General features: G+C 43.3%; 1 protein-coding gene across 1 annotated transcript in view; it reads left to right on the plus strand.

Moving 5' to 3' along the window:
• Positions 1-10,780: 10,780 nt before the first annotated feature.
• Positions 10,781-18,497, plus strand: part of LOC122561367 (musculoskeletal embryonic nuclear protein 1-like) — a 10,715-nt gene continuing 2,998 nt past the window's right edge. Inside the window, exons 1-2 of the mRNA XM_043713122.1 lie at positions 10,781-10,891; positions 10,974-11,097. Of these exons, the coding sequence (XP_043569057.1) occupies positions 10,883-10,891; positions 10,974-11,097 (133 nt within the window). The 5' untranslated portion in view covers positions 10,781-10,882. The remainder of the gene's footprint in view (positions 10,892-10,973; positions 11,098-18,497) is intronic.

Raw genomic sequence — 18,497 nt, forward strand, 5'->3', positions numbered from 1 at the left:
TTCCAGATCACTTATGTATATCACAAACAACAATGGCCCCAGCACTGATCCCTGTGGAACATCAATGGTCACCTTTCTCCATTTCGAGAAACTCCGTTCAACTACTACTCTCTGCCTCCTGCTGCTCAACCAGTTCTTTATCCACCTAGCTAGAACACCCTGCACACTTTCTCCATTAGTTTACCATGGGGAACCTTATCAAACACCTTACTAAAGTCCATGTATATGACAACTACAGCTCTTCCTTCATCTATCAACTTGGTCACTTCCTCATAGAACTCTATTAAGTTGGTAAGGCACGATCTCCCCTGCACAAAACCTATTGCCTGTCACTGATAAGCTCATTCTCTTCCAATATAAATAGATCCTATTCGTCAGTACTTTTCTAGCAACTTTCCCACCACTGACGTCAGGCTCACTGGTCTGTCGTTACCTGGAATATCCAGAATACCCTTCTTGAACAGGAAGGCAACATTAGCAACCCTCTAGTCCTCCGGCACTTCACCTGTGTTTAAGGATGCTACAAAGATATCTGTCAGGGCACCAGCTATTTCCTCTCTCGCCTCCCTCAGCACACCTGTGATAGATCCCATTCAGTCCTGGGGAATTATCCACCTTAATATCCTTTAGCCTACACAACACATCTTCCCTCCGTATGTCAACGTGATCCAGAGTAAACAAACTTCTATCTCTAATCTCAACATTCATCATGTGCCTCTCCTCAGTGCACACTGATGCAAAGTAATCATTGAGAATCACACCCATTTTCTCAGAATAGACACACAACCTTCCTTCTTTATCCTTTAGTGGACCAACCCTTTCTCTAATTACCCTCTTGCTGCTTATAAATGAATATAAGGCCTTGGGATTCTCTTTAATTCTGCTCACTAAAGTTATTTCATGACCCCTTTCAGCCCGCTTGATTCCTTGTTTAAGATTGGTCCTACTCTCCTGATATTTCTCCAAAGCCTGTTCTGTTCTTAGCTGCCTGGACCTTATGTACGCTTCCCTTTTCCTCTTGGCTAGTCATATGATTTCTCCTGTCATCCATGGTTCATGCATCTTTCTTTTCCTATCCCTTGTTTTCAAAGGGACAAGCCTAGCCTGCACTATCTTCAACCTATCAATGAAAGCCTCCCACATATCAAATGTGGACTTTCCTTCAAATAGCTGCCCCCCCAATCCACATTTCCCAGCTCCTGCTGAATTTTGGTATAATTGGCCCAGTTTAGTACTCGTCCCTTAGGACCACTCTCATCTTTGTCTATGAGTATTCTAAAACTTACAGAATTGTGGTAACTATTCCCAAAGAAATCCCCCAATGCAATTTCTACCACTTGGGCTGGCTCATTTTCCAACATCAGGTCCAGTATGGACCCTTCCCTCATCGGACTATTGACATACTGCTCTTCAAAACATTCCTGGATGCTCCTTACAAATTTTGCTCCATCTAGACCTCTGACACTAAGTGTATCACAGTCAATGTTGGGAAAATTAAAATCTTCCATCAAAGTTTGGGAGAAGATTTGTCGCTCGGGTGCTCGTTGTTGTGGTTCTGTTCACCGAGCTGGGAATTTGTGTTGCAGACTTTTTGTCCCCTGTCTAGGTGACATCCTCAGTGCTTGGGAGCCTCCTGTGAAGTGCTTTTGTGATCTTTCCTCCGGAATTTATAGTGGTTTGTCTCTGCCGCTTCCGGTTGTCAGTTCCAGCTGTCCACTGCAGTGGCCGGTATATCGGGTCCAGGTCGATGTGGTTGTTGATTGAATCAGTGGATGAGTGCCATGCCTCTAGGAATTCCCTGGCTGTTCTCTGTTTGGCTTGTCCGATAATAGTAGTGTTGTCCCAGTCAAGCTCATGTTGCATGTCATCTGAGTGTGTGGCTACTAACGATAGCTGGTCATGTCATTTCGTGGCTAGTTGGTGTTCATGGATGCAGATCATTAGCTGTCTTCCTGTTTGTCCTATGTAGTGTTTTGTGCAGTCGCATGGGATTTTGTACACTACTGGAACTGGACAGCTGGAACTGACAACCGGAAGCGGCAGATACAAATCACTATAAATGCAGGAGGAAAGATCACAGAAGCGCTTCACAGGAGGCTCCCAAGCACTGAGGATGTCACCTAGACAGGGAACGAAACGTCTGCAGCACAAATTCCCAGCTTGGCAAACAGAACCACAACAATCTTCCATCACTACTACCCTGTTGCCTCTACATTTTTCTGTTTACATAATCTGTTTGCCTATTTGTTCTTCTACCTCCTGCTCACTGTTGAGTGGCCTAACAGCATAGGCTGTCAGGGAAGGATGTCCTTGAAATGTGGAACCTTTTCAAGGAACAGATACGACATGTCCTTGATATGTATGTACCTGTCAGGCAGGAAAGAGATGGTCGTGGGAGCGAATCTTGGTTGACGAGGGAGGTTGAATGTCTTGTAAGGAGGAAGAAGGAGGCTTACATAAGGTTGAGGAAACAAGGTTCAGACAGAGCATTGGAGGGATACAGGATAGCCAGGAGGGAGCTGAAGAAAGGGTTTAGGAGAGCTAAGAGAGGGCATGAAAAATCTTTGGCGGGTAGGATCAAGGATAACCCCAAGGCCTTTTATGCATATGTGAGAAACATGAGAATGACAACAACAAGGGTAGGTCAGATCAAGGACAGTAGTGGGAGACTGTGTATTGAGTCAGAAGAGATAGGAGAGGTCTTGAATGAATACTTTTCTTCAGTATTTACAAATGAGAGGGACCGTATTGTTGAAGAGGACAGTATGAAACGGACTGGTAAGCTAGAGGAGATACTTGTTAGGAAGGAAGATGTGTTGGGCATTTTGAAAAACTTGAGGATAGACAAGTCCCCCAGGCCTGACGGGATATATCCTAGGATAAGCAATGAAACAGACCCTACGATCCAACCAGTCCACGCCGAACGCAGTCCCAATCTAAACTAGTCCCACCGGCCTGCTCCTGGCCCAAATCCCTCCAAACCCTATCCTATTCGTGTCCTTATCCAAATGTCCTTAAAATGTCGTAACTGCACCCGCATCCACCACTTCCTCAGCAAGTTCATTCCACATATGAACCACCCTCTGTGTAAACAATTTGCCCCTCACGTCTTTTTAAATTCTCTTTCCTCTCACCTTCAAAATGTATCCTCTAGTCTTGAAATCCCCCATCCTGAGAAAAAGGCCACTATTATTAACTCTATCTATACCCCTCATTAAGGTCGCCTCTCAACCTGCTGTGCTCCCAGCTTAACCAGCTTCCCTTTAGAAGTCAAAACTTGCTTACCTGACAACATCCTGGTAAATCTCTTCTGAACCCTCTCCAGTTTACGAACATCCTGCCTATAGCAGGGCGACTAGAACTCCATACAAAACTCCAGACGAGGCCTCACCAATGTCCTGTACAACCTCAACATGAGGTCCCAACTCCTACACTCAAAGGACTGAGCAGTTGAGGCTAGCATGCCAAACACCTTTTTAACCATCCTGTCTACATGTGATGTGAACGTCCAAGATTATACACCTGAACCCCGAGGTCCCTCTGTTCCACAACACTACCCAAGGCACTGTCATTAATTGAATAAGCCCTATGCAGGATACAGGGTTAATGGGGGTTCTTAGTAAGGTGGAGGAGCAGAGGGATCTTGGGGTCTATGTTCATAGATCTTTGAAAGTTGCCACTCAGGTGGATAGAGCTTGTAAGAAGGCCTATGGTGTATTAGCGTTCATTAGCAGAGGGATTGAATTCAAGAGTCGTGAGGTGATGTTGCAGCTGTATAGGACCTTGGAAGGGCCACATTTGGAGTACTGTGTGCAGTTCTGGTCGCTTCATTTTAGGAAAGATGTGGAGGCTTTGGAGAGGGTGCAGAGGAGATTTACCAGGATGTTGCCTGGAATGGAGAATAGGTCGTACGAGGATAGGTTGAGAGTGCTAGGCTTTTTCTCATTGGAACGGCGAAGGATGAGGGGTGACTTGATAGAGGTTTATAAGATGATCAGGGGAATAGATAGAGTAGACAGTCAGAGACTTTTTTTCCGGGTACAACAGAGTGCTACAAGGGGACATAAATTTAAGGTGAAGAGTGGAAGGTATAAGGGGGATGTCAGGGGTAGGTTCTTTACCCAGAGAGTGGTTGGGGCATGGAATGTGCTGCCTGTGGGGGTGGCAGAGGCAGAATCATTGGTGACCTTTAAGTGGCAATTGGATAGGTACATGGATAGGTGCTTAAGCTAGGACAAATGTTCGGCACAACATCGTGGGCCGAAGGGCCTGTTCTGTGCTGTATTGTTCTATGTTCTAACGCACATCTCCTACAATGTAACTGCACCCTTCTTACTCTCAGCTCTGCCCATAATGCTTCACTAGTGAAGCCTCCGTAGTGTCCTCCTTTAGCACAGCCATGATATCATCCGTGACCAGCAATGCAACTCCTTCCCACTTTTACTCCCTCTCTGTCCTGTCTGAAAGGTCTATATCCTGGAATATTTAGTTGTCAATCATGCCCTTCTTTCAATCAAGTCTCTGCGATCGCAATAATGTCATACTCCCAGACACCAATCCAAGCCCTAAGTTCGTCTGCCTTACTCACTATATTCCTTGCATTAAAGTATATGCACTTGAGGCCGCCAGTTCTTTTGCGTTTATTGCTCTCTGCCTATTCTTCTCCTTGATAATGCTAACTTCATGATCCTGTTCCTTACAGTCTCCAGTTTCCTCCTCACTGTCTAGTAGTCTTCTCTTCTGGTTCCCAGCCGCTTGCCACATTAGTTTAAACCCTCCCCAACAGCAGTAGCAAAAACTCCCCCAAGGACATTAGTTCTATTTTGGTTCAGGTTTTGACCATTTAATTTGTAATCATCCTACCTTCCCCAGAACAGGTCCCAAAGTCCCACAAATCTGAACCCTTCCGTCCTACAACAACCTGCAAGCCATGTGTTTATCCAGCCAATTCTTTCATTTCTACCCTGGCCAGCATGTGGCACTGGTAGTAATTCTGAGATCACTACCTTTGAGGTCCTCCACTTTAACTTCTCTCCTAGCTCCCTCAATTCTTCTTTCAGGACCTCATCTCATTTTTTTTAACTTATATCATTAGTGCCTATCTACACCACAACAACCGGCTGTTCATCCTCCCCTTTCAGAATGCTCTGCAGCTGATTGGTGACATCCCTGACCTGAGCACTTGGGAGGCAACATTCCATCCGGGAGTCTCATGTTCGGCCACTGAACCACCTTTACAATAGAATCCCCTATGACTATGGCCCTGAGACTTTTTCATGCCCTTATGAACAGCAGTGCCCATCAAGGTGCCATGATACTAGCAACTGCTTCCCTCCCCTGGTGAGCCATCTCCCCCAAAAATATCCAAAATGGTATACCTGTTTTGGAGGGAGATGACTCCAGGGGACACCTGCACTGCCTTCCGACTCTTTCTCTGCCTTTTGGTCACCCATTCATTGTCTCCCTCAGCAATTCTAATCTGCAGTGTGACCAATTCATTAAATGTAGTATCCATGATCTCCTCAGCATCACGGATGCTCCACAGTGAGGCCAACCACCGCTCCAGAGCCGTCATGCGGTCAAACAAGAGCTGCATTTGGACACATTTAAGTCATAGAGATGTCCAGCATGGTAACAGACCCTCTAGTCCAACCCGTCCATGCCGACCAGATAGCCATATCCCTCCAAATCCTTCCTATTCATATACCTATTGAGATGCCTTTTAAATGTTGAAATTGTACCAGCCTCCACCACTTCCTCTGCAACTCATTCCATACGCTTACCACCCTCTGTGTGAAAACGTTGCCCCTTAGGTCTCTTTTATATCTTTCCCCTCTCACCCTAAACCTATGCCCTCTAGTTCTGGACTCCCCCACCCCAGGGAAAAGACTTTGTCTATTTATCCTGTCCATGTCCCTCATGATTTTATAAACCTCTATAAGATCATCCCTCAGCCTCCGACGTTCCATGAAAACAGCCCCAACCTATTCAACTTCTCCCTATATAGCTCAAACCCTCCAGCACTGGCAACATCCTTGTAAATCTTTTCTGAATCCTTTCAAGTTTCACAATATCCTTCTGATAGGAAAGAGACCAGAACTGCACGCAATATTCCAAAAGTAGCCTAATCTATGTCCTGTACAGCTGCAACATGACCTCCCTGTACTTAATCCTGTACTCAATACTCTGACCAATAAAGAAAAGCATACCAAACACAGTCTTCACTATCCTATCTACTTATAAGGAGCTATGAACCTGTACTCCAAGGACTCTTTGTTCTGCAACACTTCCCAGGACTTTACCATTAAGTGTATAAGAGTCGAGATTAGGGTGGTGCTGGAAATGCACAGCTGGTCAGGCAGCATCCGAGGAGCAGGAAAATCGATGTTTTGGGCAAAAGCCTTTCATCAGGAAGTGAATAAGCCCTTCATCATTAAGTGTATAAGTCCTGCTAATATTTGCTTTCCCAAAATGCAGTACCTCACGTTTATCTAAATTAAAATCCATCTGCCACTTCTCAGCCCATTGGCCCATCTGATCAAGATACCATTGCAATCTGAAGTAACCTTCTTTGCTGTCTAGTTCTTGCAAGTGTAAAAGTCAGGGACATCAGCCACATCCCTGAGCTCCTTCATTAAGCAAGAGACATATGCCACAGGTCTGAGGTCCCCTGCCATTGTTAGCCTTAGTTCTAACTCAACTAATACCAAACAATGCACTTAAATATATAAAAGAAAAAGCCTTACTCTACAGAGTCACAGAGTCATAGAGATATACAGCATGGAAACAGACCTTTTGGTCCAACCTGTCCATGCCGACCAGATATCCCAACCCTATCTAGTCCCACCTGCCAGCACTTGGCCCATATCCCTCCATACCCTTCCTATTCATATACCCATCCAAATGCCTCTTAAAAGCTGCAATTGTACCAGCCTCCACCACTTCCTGTGACAGCTCATTCCATACACATACCACCCTCTGCGTGAAAACGTTGCCCCTTAGGTCTCTTTTATATCTTTCCCCTCTCACCGTAAACCTATGCCCTCTAGTTCTGGACTCTCCGACCCCAGGGAAAAGACTTTGTCTATTTATCCTATCCATGCCCCTCATAATTTTGTAAACCTCTATAAGGTCACCCTTTTCTTTTGGTTAGAGGAGGGGGGGGGGGGGGCAGGAGGGAGATACTACCTGTGTAGTATCTTGGGTTTAGCCGCTCCCCAAATGTATACTAAGTCCTTACCTTCCCGGCAACCTCCTGGTCCCGTCACCTCTGCTCTGTCTCCCGCTGCTCCTGGACAGGAAAAAGCTTGTGAGGCCTTTGGATTTTTTTTTAAACTTTTGAACGGACCTCTCAAATGTTAATTCTGATCATTCTCTCTCTGTGCCTTAACAATGTATTCTGCATTCTTTTTGCTGAAACTGATACACTTTGTACAGTATGATCTGCTTGAACAGCATGCAAAGCAACACTTTTCACTCTATCTCAGTATATGGTGGCTCAGTGGTTAGTACTGCTGTCTCACAGTGCAAGGGACCTGGGTTTGATTCCACCTTCAGGTGACTGTATGGAGTTTGCACATTCTCCCTGTGTCTATGTGAGTTTCCTCTGGTGTTCCAGTTACCTCCCACAGTCCAATGATATACAGGTTAGATGGATTGGCCATGGGAAATTTCCTATAATGTGCAGGCTGGAATTACCCATGGAAATATGCAAGGTCACAGGGATGGGTAGGGTGATATTCAGAGGGTTGGTATGGGCTGAATAGCCTGCTTCCACACTGTAGGGGTTCTATGATTCTACATGACAACAAATCAAACTCATTTTCTGTAATGATCTTCAATAAAGAGCTGTATGAATGTATTAATTAAGATATTAATTGTCCCAGTACCATCAAGGAGCTGTTCTCTTTCCAGGACCCAACTGGATATGAACTATTTTCTTCTGTCAAATAAATTTAGTGGTTGCTAGTTTGAGAAGTCAAGAAAAGTAGCTATAGTTTTCTGGGAGGAGTGAGATCGAGTTAATAATGGTTCACTTTCACATATTGAGCCATGACTTAACTTCAGCTTTATGGGTGGTATTTCTAGTCCAATGAGATGAAATATTGGGTGATGTTGGAAGTGAGAGAAATGGGGGTGGCACGGTGGTACAGTGGTTAGCACTGTATTCCTGATGAAGGGCTTTTGCCTGAAACGTCGATTTTACTGCTCCTCGGATGCTGCCTGAACTGCTGTGCTCTTCCAGCACCACTAATCCAGTGGTTAGCACTGCGGATTTGTTGGGCCGAAGGGCCTGTTTCCACACTGTAAGTAATCTAATCTAATAGGGTCCTGTGTGATAATATATGTAACTTGTAGCACACACAAATGAAACCACTTTAAAATACGACTAAATTGGTTTCTGGTGCAATTCTTAACACACTTTGAATTTAATGAATTATTTAATGAATGTTGTTCCATAGCAGAATCACATCTAGCATTGGACACACTGTTTTGCATTTTTGCAAGCATGGGCTAGTTTATGTGGTCAATAAGCTGCTCATTGTGAACAGTCAACAGGGCTTATTGTTTCAGGAGCATGGTACTGGAAAAGCACAGCAGGTCAGGCAACATCCAAGGTCCTGGAAAATCAACATTTCAGACATAAGCCCTTCATCAGTAATCAGGAATGAGTTCTCCTCTCTCTACAAGATCTCCTAGTTGATTTAAACCTTACTGTGAAGGCTCTTCCAAGGGTGCCTACCTTGAAGACGTTCTCCTCCTCTCTCTACAAGGGTGCCTCATTTCTGATGAAGAGCTTATGTCCAAAATGTAAATTTTCCTGCTCCTCAGATGCTGCCTGACCTGCTGTGCTTTTCCAGCACCACATTCTCGACTCTGATCTCCAGCATCTGCAGTCCTCACTTTCTCCTAGGGTTTATTGTTTGATTGGTCTGTCAGTAATTGGGACAAACAAACTATATAACTGGCATCACACCAGCACTGAAACACAAATATCACATTACTTAGTTGTGTTGTAGGCAAGACATCTTTTTGACTTGATTACAGCATTCTGTTAGTGGAGAAAATCACTATGGCTTATTAGCAGTTTGAGACAGCAAGCTTCATCTGTTGCTTAAACATTTGAGACACCTTCACTTTCCAGGTAATATAGTGTTTCTTTTTAAAGTTTGGTTTCTTCTGTCCTGGTCTGGTGAATACATGATGAAATGCTTTATTTCATGTGTCTTTTTTGCAAAGTTTAATATCCCATTTTCTCAATAAATATTAAAATAGTTGCAGAATTTCTCCAGTCACATCTTATTCATTCCCATTCCTTCCTTGCCTTTCAGCTATTTTGTTAGTTGAATCAATAATTTGTTTTCAATTCCATGAGTTTCAATTTCAGATTACCTCCGATTAAAGACTTAATCAAATCCTGCCCGACAGTTCAAATAATTGAAATTAATTAGATTTCCCTGTACACTATTTCAGTCATCTCTTAAAAAAAATCAGTTCTATACCTCAAATGTAATGTGATCTGTCAAATACTCCCGAGTGTGAAAACCAATCTTCATGTAACTGCCTCAACTCAAGCTCCCAGAGTTTTTTTTCAGGCAACTTCGATGAACCTTTACCTAGCTTTAGTTTTAATCATCCACTGTCTCACTGTTTAGACCTAGAAAACCAAAGATGACTTAAATCAACATGAATTTGGTACTGAATTGGCTATTTACGAGCCTGAGAATTAAACAAGACTTAAAAACAATGATTTCTCAGCAAAAGGGGCAAACTCAGATTGAAGTTTTGTACAGAAGATGGGAAATGAACAGTTCATAAACTGAAATTAATTTGGGTTGAAGCATAATGATCTACAGCATTGACCTGCAGCCCACTGTGTCCACACGGGTTCAAAAGCAACACCCTAACTATCCTAATCCCACTTTCCAGCACGTGGCCCATAGCCTTGGTGTCATAAGTGTACATCTAAATACTTATTAAACTTTATAAGGGTTTTTGCAACATCACTCTTACAGACAGGTATTCTTTGGGTATTATTTTTTCCACAACAGGTGGAACAGTGAATAGAGAAAGATCCAGGTGTCATTTGAGATGGAGACCACTCCGTTGACAATCTCCAGTCTGGACAATGGCCAAAGATAATCTTCTTCAATCCTAGATATGAATCTTCTCACAGAATGTTCATCACCATCAAATCCATGTAAAGATTATGATGATATTCTGTCAGCTGCAAACATTTTGAATATTTTGATCATGAAATTAAAGAGGGTACAAACATTGGGCAGTCTCTCTAAATGTCAGTATACAAATATAGGACCTGAGTCAGGAACAGCAGCTGGTTCTGAAAACCCCCAAGTCTGGCATTACCCAGCAGATACTTCATGAATTCTCTTCTTCCTGGTTCCCCCGTTAAATTTGCAACTGGCCCAATGATAATCAGTATATAATCCAGTTTCCCAAAAAAACCCGAGAGCGTAGTGATTCACCGAATTTCCCCCACCCCATCCCAAATTTTCTGACCAAAAAATACAAGATCTGCGATGACAGCTCCTGATGATGGCATGGGTTTTCCTATACGGAGTGGGGACTTTGATACACCCGAGAATGTTCTGTCTCTGTTATAAACTCACGTCATCTTACCCAGTTCAGCTGCAGCTCTCCCCAGCCCTCTCTTGTCAGTCTCTGCAGCTGCTTATGAACATCAAACATGTTCAGGAAATTCTGCAAACAAGAATCATGGGTCATAATAAGCGGCTGGTGACGAGCTCTGAGCTCATTCTCCCCAAAATTAGAAACTGAGCAGCAGCAACAAAACGCGGAGCAGCTCCTTGGATTCCAAGCGAGAGGCTCCGACGCTGGGTCACTTTGCAGCTCGCAGACCATGTCGCAGGTAAAACACTGCTTGTCTGCGCGGCTTTCGTTCACTGTTTTCTGTATGTTCTCAACCTGTTCTTGTAAAATGTACTGTCTAGGAAGTGCACGTTGTTAAGAAGAAACGGCCACCGATGAAGGAGGAAGATATTAAAGGAGCTCGAAGTAAACTGGGAAAAGAACAGAAAGTCCAGTCGAAAACGTTCCGCGTAATGCAGCAATGCGGTGAGTGTTCTTGGGGGTAGTTTCTAGGGAAGGGAAGCAGCTGAAAACTCAGCCATCCGTGCAGAATTGAACAAAGCGAATTCTTATTTTAAAGAGAGAGGTCGATTTTTTTGGGAACGATTCTTATTCGAGAAGGTGGAATTGGAATTCCTTTCAACGCACAACAAACTGACTTTATACACGGAGCCAGTTACTTCAGGAGCAAACTCAACCAATAAATAAATAAATACACGAAATAGAGAAACTTTTCAGTGGGAGAGCACTTTGGAAACAGTGATCCCAACTCCTTAAGTTTGAAGATAGCTATGAATAAGGGTAAGTCAGGACTTTGAGGGAAGGTAGTAAATTGGGGAGGTCAAATTACTTCAGTATTAGACAGGAGTTAGAGTTAATTGGGAGGAGCTGTTATGGGGAAAATCCACATATGACGTGGGAATTGTTTAAAGACCTGATGAGAGTTAAAGACCGGCATGTTCCTATAAGGAGGAAGGACAAGGATGGCAATGGTAAGGGGGACCTTTGGATAGCGAGGGAGGTTGTGAATTTAGTCAAAAGGAGGGAAAAAAGCATATGTAAGGTTTAAGAAGCTAACATCGAACAGGACCATGAGGAACATAAAGAAAGCAGAAAGTACTCAAGCAGGGAATTGGAGCAAGAAGGGGCCATTAAATGACTCCAAAGGGTTGCACCCGAAACGTTGACTTCTGCACCTCCTGATGTTGCCTGGATTGCTGTGTCCTTCCAGCCTCCTGCTTGTCTACCTTGGATTCCGGCATCTGCAGTCTTTTTGTCTCTAATTGACCCTGGCAAGGAGGGTTAAAGAGAATCCCAAGGCATTCTGTAGATATTTAAAAAAAAGAATAACTAGGGTGAAGCTAAGACCACTCAAGAATAAAGAAGGGATCTTGTGCTTGGAGGCGCAGGATGTGGGTGAGATCATAAATGAGTACTTTCCATCGGTATTCACCCAGAAGAATGATATGGAGTATAGTGAGATGAGTGTGGGGCATTTTGAGATCAAGAAAGAAGTGGTACCTACCCCAGGTTATTGAGAGATGCAAGAGGGGCTCATTCCTGATGAAAGGCTTTTGCACAAAATGTCGATTTTCCTGCTCCTCAGATGCTGCCTGACCTGCTGTGCTTTTCCAACATCACTCTAATCTTGACCTCAAGATCTTTGTGTCCTCACGAGCCACTGGAGAGGTCCTGGAGGACTAGCAGGTAGCTAATGCTGTTCCTCTGTTCAAGAAGGGGAATAGGGATAATCTGGGAAACTATTGACCGGCGAGTCTCACACTGGTGGTTGGGAAGCTACGGGAGAGAATTCTTAAATATAGGATTTAGCATATTTGGAAAAGCATGGCCTGATTAGGGACAGCCAGCATGGCTTTATGCAGGACAGGACATGTTTTACAAATTTGATTGAATGTTTTGAGGAGGTGACAAAGGTGATTGATGAGGGTAGAGCTGTGGATGTTGTTTACATGGATTTTAGTAAAGCTTTTGACAAGGTATGCTCATCCAGAAGATTAAGATGCATGGGATCCATAGTGACTTGGCCATGTGGATTCAAAATTGATTGCCCCCTAGAAGGTACTGGTAGAAGGGTTTTTTTTAGGCTGGAGGTCCATGACTGGTGGTTTTCTGCAGGGATCTGTATTGTGACCTCTGCTGTGTGAGTATATATATAAAAAGCTCACTTGAATAAAAATGTAGATGGGTGGGTAAGTAAGTTTGCAGACAATATAAAGATGGGTGGAGTTGTGGGTAGCGTAGAAGGTTGTCAAAGGATACAGTGGGATATAGATTGGTTGCAGATATGCGCGGAGAAATAGCAGATGGAGTTTAATCTGGGTAAGAGTGAGGTGCTGCACTTTGGGAGATCAAATGTTAAGGAAATGTATACAGTTAATGGTAGGTCCCTGAGCAGCATTGATGTACAGAGGGATCTTGGGGTTCAAGTCCACAGCTCCCTGAAAGTGGCCATGCAAGTGGATAGACTGGTAAAGACAATGTATGGCATGCTTGCCTTTATTGGTCAGGGAACTAAGTACAAGAGTCAGGATGTCATGTTGCAGCTTTATAAGACTTTGGTTAGACCACACTTAAGAGTATTGAGTTCAATTTTCGTCGCCATATTATAGAAAGGATGTGGAGGCTTTGTAGAGGGTATGAGCTAAACGGGGAGCCTAAAAAAACTCTGGTTGTTTTCTCTAGAGCGGCTAAGGGGAGACTTGATAGAAGTCTATAAAATTATGAGATGCAGAGTTGACAGTCAGAATCTTTTTTCCCCAGAGTTGAAATGTCTAATACTATGGAGTATGCATTTAAGGAGAGAGGGGGAAAGTTCAAAGGAGACATGAGGGGCAAGTTTTTTTTAATACAGAATGTTAGAGCTCTGGAATGTCCTGCCAGGGGTGATGATGGAGGCAGAAATAACAGGGACATTTAGATAGCACATAATATGTAAGAAATGGAAGGATATGGACCAAAGGCAGGAAGTAGGGATTAGTTTAATTTGGTGTCATGTTTAGCTAACATCATGGGCTGAAGGCCCTGTTCCTGTGCTGTGCTGTTCTATGTTCTAACTAACTGTTTAATCCACTACTCATAAATAAAATCTGTCTATCTCAGATTTGAATATACTTTAAGACCCAGCCTAGAATAAAAAATTCTACAGATCGACTACCCTCTGAAAGAAGAAATCCCCCCTCATCTGTTTTAAACATGCAACCCCTTATTCTAAGGTGATGCCTTCTGGTCCTAGACTCTCCCATAAAGGGAAACACCCTCTCCACATTTACAATTGTCAAGCCCCCTAAGAATCTTGTATATTTCAATAAGGTTCCCTCTCACTCTTTTGATTACAGACCCAAATGACTCCACCTCTCCTCATAACATAGTAACTCCATATGTGGGTTGAGTATATCAGTCCTTAGACAAGGTGCCCAAAACTGTTCAGTGCATTCCAGCTGTGGTCTGACTAGTGCCCTGTATTGTTTTAGCAAGATCTCCCTGCTTTTCTATTCCATGCCCTTTGAAATAAAGGCCAACATTGCATTTGCCTTAGCTATTATCTACTGAAGGTGAATGCTAGCTTTTTGTGATTCAGGTACTCAGATCGCCAAATCCCTTTATTCTGTAGCTTTCTCTGATCTTTCTCCATTTAAATAATATTCAGCTCCTCTATTCTTTCTGCCAAAGTGCATCTCACATTTTCCTATATTATACTTCATCTGATAAGTTTTGCCAACTCAGTGGACAGAACAGTGGCTCAGTGTTAGCACTGCTGCTTCACAGTGCCAGAAACCTGGGTTCGATTCCATCTGTAGCTGACTGTCTGTGTGGAGTCTGCACATTCTTGCTGTGCCCGTGTGGGTTTCTTCCAGATGCTCTGGTTTCCTCCCACGGTCCAAAGATATGAAGGTTAGGTGAATTGGCCATGGGAAATGCAGGGCTACAAGGATAGGGGTGGGTTTGGGTGTGATACTCTTCAGAAGGTCGGTGTGGATTTGATAGGACAAATGGCCTCCTACCACACTGTAGGGACTCTATGATTTAGCCTGTCTGTCCCTCTGCAGACTGTGTCACCTCATGTCTTCCCATCATATTGTCAATCATTTGTGGCCTTTGAGACCTGGTTCACACTTGTAAGGCTACACTGAAGTACTGCAAACAATTCTGGTTGCTCTGCTATATGTTATTAAGCTGGAAAGGATACAAGAAAGATCACTGATACTGCACGGTTTGAGTTATATGGAGAGGTGATATAGGCTGGGATTTCATTTGCCTGAAACATAGGAGACTGAGAGGTGACATTATAGAAGTTTATAAAATCATGAGAGGTATAGATAAAGTGAATAGTCAAGGTCTTTTTCCCAGGGTAGGACAGTCCAAAACTAGAGGCCATAGGTTTAAAGATGAGAGGGGAAAGATTTAAAAGGGACCTGAGGGGCAACGTTTTCACACAGAGGGTGGCAAATGTATGGAACAACCTTTTCGAGGAAGTAATAGAGACAAATACAATTACAACATTTCTTATTCATGCAAATGTATTTTAAAAGTTTAGAGGCATATGGGCCAAATACAGGCAAATACGACTAGTTCAGTTTAGGCAACCTGGTTGGCATGGACCAGTTGGGTCAAAGGGCCTGTTTCCATGCTGTATGACTCTGTGACTCTATTGGCTGGGTTCAGCAGTAACAGATACCTCACAGAAAAGAGCCTGTGGAGCATATCTGTTTTCTAAAGGATTGCCCATTAACAATGCGGGCAGCATGGTGGCACAGTGGTTAGCACTGCTGCCTCACAGCGCCAGAGACCCAGGTTCAATTCCTGCCTCAGGCGACTGACTGTGTGGAGTTTGCACATTCTCCCCCTGTCTGCGTGGGTTTCCTCCAGGTGCTCCAGTTTCCTCCCACAGTCCAAAAATGTGCAGGTTAGGTGAATTGGCCATGCTAAATTGCCCATAGTGTTAAGTGCAGGGGTAAATGTAGGGGAATGGGTCTGGGTGAGTTGCGCTTCAGCGGGTTGGTGTGGTCTTGTTGGGCCGAAGGGCCTGTTTCCACACTGTAAGTAATCTAATTACACAAACACTAATAATAGTGTACTGTTTCTTTGCTGGGATGCATCTAATTTGTTTGGTAAATTCTTCATAAAACCATAAAATATATGACAGAACTAGGGCACTTGGATTGTCTTCTCAGCCATTTGATCATGGCTAGTATGCTTCACATCCCCATTCTTCTGCCTTTTCCCTGTAACCCTTGATCTCCTTACTAATTAAGAATCTATCAATCTCTGTCTTAAATACAGCCAAATAACTTGGCCTCCACAGCCTGCTGTGGCAATGAGTTCCACAGATTTTTGATCAACAATCTAACAAATCCATTCACCCTTCATGAGGCATTCTGACCTATCAGTAGTAGAATTAAAGATAATTGACCAATCAGTATCAGCATAATATGGCATAACTCTCACTGTCCTTTCAGCACAGGGATAATGACCTACTCTGGATTAATAATACATAGAACAGTACAGCACAGAACAGGCCCTTTGGCCCACGATGTTGCGCCGAGGATTAATCCAAATGTAAAATAACTTAACCTTCGCACCCCTCAATTCACTGCTATCCATGTGCTTGTTTAGCAGTCACTTAAATGTCCCTAATGACTCTGCTTCCACCACCACTGCTGGCAATGCATTCACAACTCTCTGCTGAAAGAACCTTCCTCTGACGTCCCCTCTATATCTTTCTCCTAATATCTTAAAACTATGACCCCTTGTGCCAGTCAATCCTGCCCTGGGGAAAAGTGTATGGCTATCGACTCTATCCATGCCTCTCATTACCTTGTATACCTTAATCAGGTCACTTCTCTTCCTCCTTCTCTCCAGAGAGTAGTACGAACTTAGTCAACCTCTCTTCACAAGGCAAGCCCTCCATTCCAAGCAGTATCCTGGTAAACCTTCTTTGCATTTCTCCAAAGCCTCTGTATCTTTTCTATAGTAGGGTGACTAGAACTGGACACAATATTCCAAGTGTGGTCTCACCAGTGACTTGTAGAGCTATAGCAAAATCTCGTGGATCTTAAACTCGATCCCCTGTTAATGAAAGCAATAGATAGAAAGCATGCTGGGAACTGAAAGCCTGAAAATGAGATTTCAAAAAAAATTTTTTTAAATCTCATCGAAGTTCCCAAGAGTTGATTCACATCTAGAATGAAGCTGGTTATGGCTATCCATGATTAAGCGTTTATGTATTGCAGGTTGAGTCCTAGCTTAAGCCTTGTGATCAATTCTGGACACCATCTTTTATGGAAGGTATCAAGATCTTGGAAAGAGTATGGATTTCATGTAGAGGGGGAGGGACTTTAGTTGCATGAAAAACTAATGAAGTTAAGATTTTGGAGAGAACATTAAAGTAAGATTAGGTTTGTGTGTTCAAAAACATGACAGAATAAATAAGAAGCTGATTGCAATAGCAAAATGATTAGTAACCAGAGAGCACAAATTTACAATCAGGATGTAATCACTTTATGGTTCAGCCTTTGGAATTGGTCTCAAGCATAACCTCTGGCTGTTCACCAACCTCGTTCAGAATGTCCTGCAGCTGCTCAGTGACTTTTTTTTCCAAGGAGGCAACATGGAATTGTCCTGTGTAATAAAGGTTCTTTCGTACACACTGTTTAAATGTGCTATGCTGCTCCTGAATGCTTCTACTCTAGATGTGGGATTGAAGTATAAAATAGGAGAAGTAGGCCATTCCAGCCATCAAGCTTGCTGTGCCATTCGATTTGACCAGAACTGAACTTCTATCTCAGTGACAGAATCCCAATCTCCCCAACCCATTGATGCCTTTAGTGTCTAGAAATCTACATTTCTTCCTTAAATTGGCCTTCACTGCCTTTTGCAATTAAGAATTTCATAGGTTCCTCATCCTCGAGTGAAGAAATTTCTCATTTCAAACCAATATTGTCTAATACATATCCTGGGACCATGACACCTTGTTTCAGGTCTCACAGAGAAACATCCTGTCTGCATCTAGTCTGTCCAGTTGTCATAATTTAATGTTTTCAGCAAGCTCACTATTATTCTTCTGAACTCCACTGAATACAAAGTCGAGAGTGTGTTGCTGGAAAAGCACAGTAGGTCAGGCAGCATCCGAGGAGCAGGTGAATTGACGTTTCGGGCCAGAGCTCTTCATCAGGAATCCGGATGAAGGGTTCTAGCCCGAAACATTGATTCTCCTGCTCCTCGGATGCTGTCTGACCTGCTGTGCTTTTCCAGTAATACACTCTTGACTCTGATTTCCAGCATCTCACTTTCTCCACTGAATACAGTCCTAGTCAACCCAATCTCTCATCATCTGAAAACTTGTCATCCCAGAAATCAGTCTGGTGAACCTTGGCTGTGTTTTTTCTATGGCAAGTACATCTATTCTTAGGTAAGGAAATCAAAATGGAACAAAATGGTTCAGGTGTGATCTCTCCAAGGCCCAGTACAGTTGTAATAAGATATCCTTGTTCCTGTACTTAAATTCACTTGCGAAGAGGTCAAAATATCATTTGCCTTCCTAAATCTTTACTGCACCAATAAGCTTGCTTTCAATGATTGATGAACAAAGATATCAAGGTACAGTCTACCATTTAAATAATACACTGCCATTCTGCTTTTCCTACCGAAGTGGGTAACTTCGCATTTGGGTAAAAACAATGACTGCAGATGCTGGAAACCAGATTCTGGATTAGTGGTGCTGGAAGAGCACAGCAGTTCAGGCAGCATCCGAGGAGCAAAAAATTGACGTTTCAGGCCCTTCAGCAGGAATACAGGCAGAGAGCCTGAAGGGTGGAGAGATAAATGAGAGGAGGGTGGGGGTGGGGAGAAAGTATCATAGAGTACAA

Source organism: Chiloscyllium plagiosum, chromosome 22 (genome assembly GCF_004010195.1).
Source record: "Chiloscyllium plagiosum isolate BGI_BamShark_2017 chromosome 22, ASM401019v2, whole genome shotgun sequence".
Lineage (NCBI taxonomy): Eukaryota > Metazoa > Chordata > Chondrichthyes > Orectolobiformes > Hemiscylliidae > Chiloscyllium > Chiloscyllium plagiosum.